Source organism: Mesitornis unicolor, unplaced genomic scaffold (genome assembly GCF_000695765.1).
Source record: "Mesitornis unicolor isolate BGI_N332 unplaced genomic scaffold, ASM69576v1 scaffold51775, whole genome shotgun sequence".
NCBI classification, from domain to species: Eukaryota; Metazoa; Chordata; class Aves; order Mesitornithiformes; family Mesitornithidae; genus Mesitornis; species Mesitornis unicolor.
In genome coordinates, this window is record NW_010188530.1 from 11,100 (window position 1) to 16,313 (window position 5,214).

General features: G+C 36.9%; 1 protein-coding gene across 1 annotated transcript in view; it reads right to left on the reverse strand.

The window, feature by feature from the left end:
- The window catches only part of FAM83B (family with sequence similarity 83, member B), a gene marked incomplete at its 5' end in the record, with an annotated part of 10,228 nt that extends 5,613 nt beyond the window's left edge, over positions 1–4,615 (reverse strand). Inside the window, one exon of the mRNA XM_010185770.1 lies at positions 4,451–4,615. Within this exon, the coding sequence (XP_010184072.1) occupies positions 4,451–4,615 (165 nt within the window). The remainder of the gene's footprint in view (positions 1–4,450) is intronic.
- Positions 4,616–5,214: the final 599 nt, after the last annotated feature.

A 5,214-nucleotide genomic window follows, 5' to 3' on the forward strand; every position in this document is an offset into this window, starting at 1 on the left:
CCTGTCTTGGTAGGTCATCCACTGACAGACGGGAACATGGCATTAGAAAGGCATGTGCCAGAGATCACGCTCACCTTTCTCACATAACACTTCCTTTTCCTCCACAGTTCATCTGGCATTCTTCACCTACTTCAAACCCTCTAATTTGGTGCCAGTGATGCATACTTTAAATAATTGCCCAAAATACAGACAACAAAATGTGTTCCACTTAGGATTAGAAGCAGTAAAAATACACATATTGAATTGCAAGCCCAATTTGGTTTGAAATGCTGAGCTTCACCTTCCTACTTGGTTTCACCCTCAGGCTACAGGACTCCTATGCTAACAGCGCTAACAGTAGTGTGCCATGGATCACTGCAGAAGTGCTCTTCATCATTGTGGGTGAAGCAATAATTCATTTATGAATCCTCAGAGGAAAATCCTGCGCAAACTGGAAACCAACGAACATGCAAACATCATGAACACACCATGAAGGAACCCAGCTAGCCCAATGGGACACATGAAATTATGTAAGATCTGCCATAGCAAGTCAAATGGAAAGCTTCTCTGGTCCCACATCCTGTTTCTGTCAGTGACTACCAGTCATATGGAAGAACAATTTAATGAAGGATTTGATGTCTTAGGAGTTTTTTGAAGCCAGACACGGGGATCTTCTCTCTCCTTCAAGAGCAGGCTGTAGGACACTCAGGGATGTTTAAAACATCCAGTGGCTGCAGTTTGAGGATGGCCATCTGGGCTATCCAGTTAAAGGACACCAAAATGATGAACAGGAAACAAGCTCTAACGTCTCTTTTTATGTATCACTGCACCACTATCTTCCAAGAGAGCCACATAAGCATGATTTAAAATTCTGAAATATAATTCAATATTATACATTTATTTTCATTAGCCAAAACCCTCAAATGTGATAGATAAGTACAGCGAATCTATTGGACTCTAACATTTAATTTCAGTGCTTTTTATTTGTAAAGTCTGTTTTTATCAGTGTTCAATTACTCACCCTGTACTTACTGTCAAGTATATGCACAAAGAAGAAAATGGATGTCTACCTAATACTTAGCCTAACAGCTTTAAAGAAAAAAAGTCACATTTCTCATATTGTTCATCATAACTTCTGTTGTTTATTATCCTAAACCTCTCTTCTTATTAAAAGATAATAGTTGTTGTACAAATGCTAAGTAGTTTCCAAGTTCACTCCTATTTGGACTTTGAATCTGATCTAACGACCACCAAAGTCAAAATCTCATTGATCGTCACTGTAGTCTGGAGTCCCTTAGCACAGGAGTTTGCTCACAGGCACACCACCATGCTGCACGTGCCTGTTTAATAACTAAATTTGTCTTGGAAGTATTGGAAAACTTTTGATGATTTTGGTAACACTTGTGAAAAATAATGGACTGCAACCAGGTCTCAAGAGCAGCTCCTACTATGCCTTTAAGCATGCATATCTACCATTACACTTCACAAACGGAAAGTGAAGTCAATGCGTTAGCGCTTCTATTTTCTCATTCCTGCAAATCATTAAAATTACAGAGAGGAGTATCACGGGCTAAACAGTTCCCGACAAATTGCTTTCAATGTCCTCTAGTAGCATGATGATTCTTCATTATTACCAGAAAAGTAAAAATAGGTTTCTGCAGACCAAGGAGCATCTGCCACATGCCTCATATCAAATAAAACATGAAGATCTGACATCAGCAGAAGAGCTTGATTGACTTCTTGGGCATTAAACATTGTGTGCACCAGTTCACTGCTTCTAATCCAAATTTCAGTTACTGCATTAAGCATTTTGCTGTCGCTGTGGATTGCTGTCTTTGCATTTTGCAGTGCAAATCTATTTTATAGTTTGCTGCAGCACCTGCAGTAGCAGAAAAAAAAAGCGTATCTCAAAAAATTTAGCTATTAGTTTTTGAAAAATCACCTGAAAAAATATGAATCTGTAACAACTTTTCATCTTTCTATGCAAAGCAACTGCTGACCGAACAACAAGTCAGTGACAGAGTTAATCAAAAGAAGCTTAGGTACAGAGGAGAAAAAAAGAAACACATTAATTACTGTGGAAAGGTGCAAGACAGTCAGGAAACAGATAAATGAAATTGGGGAAAGCTAGATTGGAAAGTACAGGAAAGGTATTGTTTATCTGAGTTGAGTTCCACTGGTGATGTTAAGGTAAACATTAAGTAAAAACCAACTCACAAGCAGAAATGCTGTTGGAAAGGCTGAAAAAGATTCTAGTAAATCCTTGATTTCATATTCTCCTATATGGACTTCACAAAATAACCACAGAACATATAGCCTATCAATTTTTCCAGTTATATCTTTTAATAGAAGGAAACATGCCCTGATATGCAGTCGGACTACAGATGGGGAAAACAGTCTGCACAGACATTTAATATAGATTTATGAAAAAAATCCGTTTTATTTTCCACAGAGAAGACTACAGAATTGTAAATCTGAATTAAAAAATACAGTTTTGCTCTTCACTGCATCTCATTTTTTATTGATTCAGAAGAAGAGAAAAACAGCCAGAGAATGCACTGAGTCAGAAAAGCTTTACTGAAACTCCTCATCATGAAGAACATCTGCCATACTCCTGGCAAGACTGAACCAAATCATGCCAGAGAATAACAGAACTAGTGCTGCTGGTGCTACATCTTGCAGAAAAGAAATAGATCCATACACCTCTGTCCTCTTCTTGCTTTCACTGAACAGAAAGGGAAGACTGAAAGCCAAGAGCACAAAAAGTTGAAGATGGTTTATTTTGTGAACCTTGAAGCTATGGGGAAAAGGGAAACGGAAAACACTTCTCCAAAGAACTGACTGTTCTTTCATAGTCATCCACAGTTTCTCTTCATCCTCAAGAAAGGCACAGAAGACTTAGTATGAGAGTAGTAAGCTTCTGTTCTCAGAGCAACAGTCACTGGAAGTAGCACTTAGATGAGAACATCATTAATTTGAAGAGCTTTATGACAAGCTAAACTGGAAACTCAGCACACAACAGGATTGCTGCTTAGCTCTTTGGCATATATTTTTCATTTTCTGATAAACCTTGAAGTACTCTAAGTAAATCTTACAGAGTAAAGATGTATTTTATTTCTCCCATCGTTATGAAATAGAAACATATAATGTTACTGAAGAGGCCAAGTCCAAACCTCTCCAATCGACATAAATCCATACAAATTCCACTCTAACGTATGTACATCAGTTATTTCAATCACAATATAAATGTATGTAGGCCTATAAAACAGTATTAAAAAGACTACCTTGAATCTACTCAAAAGAAGTTAAGCTTTCGAAACAGCTGTAAATACACATTGTACAGAATTTGAAAATACGTACTATGACATTTTTTGAGATATCACTTGAAAATCATGCTCCTAATTTCTTCTTGGAGGATAAAACTCATGCCACAAAAAGACATACACCATTTCTGACAACCTCTATGGCATAGTTAACCCAAGTAATCATAAAATGGTGGTATCTCAAGTTACAGAGTATGGAAACTCCACCAAATACCGACTTCATGAAGGCAATCGCGATCAGTGTTTACAGAATCACAACATAGTTTTGATGTTTTCTTTCCAAAAGTTCCCATAGGTCTGTGTATTAGGCCACCAGAGGGCAATCCCACACACTCATACACAAGAAACAAGCGTGAAAAGGACCTAAATCAACACTCCAGAACAAAAACTGGTATAAAATACAAGTTTGCTCCAAAATTCTACCAAAAGCCCTCTTCATCCTCACAAACATAGCACATCTGTAGGTGATTTTTGGACTGGGTTCTTAAAATGGATGCTGCTAAGAAGAGCTTATATAATATTTTTGCCCAGTGCGAACATGACCTAACTAGTTACAAAACCAAGGAATTGCAAATGGAGCTATAAGGAAGTTCAGCCAAGGCAGCGTTCAGAGCTTTGCAAAGAAATTCCGGCAACATCTCAGCTTCTTTGGTGCTGTCTACATCATAGTAAATCTAGAAGCATTTAAGAAACATTTACTTCAGGTAAAAGGCCCTTATTGGGTCTTTTAAAGTATTTTAATACATAATAACTTTAAAGGAAAAGATCATAAAATGACGTATGCAATTTATTAATTTACATAAGCTTTATGACTCTATTTGTAGGCTAATACAGGAGAAAGCTAAAAAAAGCTAAGTTTTTAAAACATATAATATTCTTAAATAGATAATAATGAAAAATTATTTTATAAATAATATATGAAAAATGTATTATTCTATCAAATAGTCTTGACACATGAAAAAGATAACAGTCCTTCTAAAGAGAAAAACGTTCATAGAGAAGGTTCTGTTGAGAGCTTACCTATTTTTACCTCAGTTAATTTGAAAAAGCAATATTCAGTAATCACTTTTTGAATAATAGTCCCTTTTCAGTAGGTTGTGGAGGAATGAGTAGTGAATGTTCATGTACAGGAACACAGGCAGCCTTACCCTGAGCCTCTGAACTTGACAGCCTTGTTTCTCCGTCATTTTCAGAAAGTGACTGAAGTTTGACTCATCAAGCAGGAGATACACTGCAATTCCTCTAGCAGATGCCTCCACAATTTCTCTGAAGATATCCACGTCTGTAAACATATCCATAACGATGGCAATGACCTGGATAAAACAGAAAAGACACAAAATATTGTATTGTATAAACGTATATCTAAAACTCTTCACTGAAGCTTGTACTGGGCAGCTAACACACTAATATTTTTTACACATCAAAAAGCTCCAATATTTCCCAAGTGGTACCTCTTAACCTGGAAGTCTTTCAAGACCACTGGATCTTCTCTTTGATAAGTGAGGTGATTGCTTGTGTGATACTTGTCACAAGCACTAAAGTCTGGCAAAAAGTTGTGTTGTGGGTGTGCATAGAGTTATACAAGGAAAAGGAAATCCAGTGGAAAAGAAGGGAAAAGCAATATGAATACAGTGGAAAAAATTAAACCACAAAAATATTACTAAAACATTTCAGATAACTTTTTTGTATAAGGGGCTTCTTTGTATTTCATCATCTCTAAAGCTCAAGAGCTTGAAGGAGTCAATAACCAGACATCAAACAGCTGGAGGAGTTAAGGACTTCTGGATCCACACAGATTCAGCACTCTCACTGAGATTAAACTCACTCAGCTGGTGAGAGCTTGGTTCCAGATAAGAGAGCTAAACATCACATACTGATGCCCTTCAACCTATGTGGATAAAGTAAGTATTTC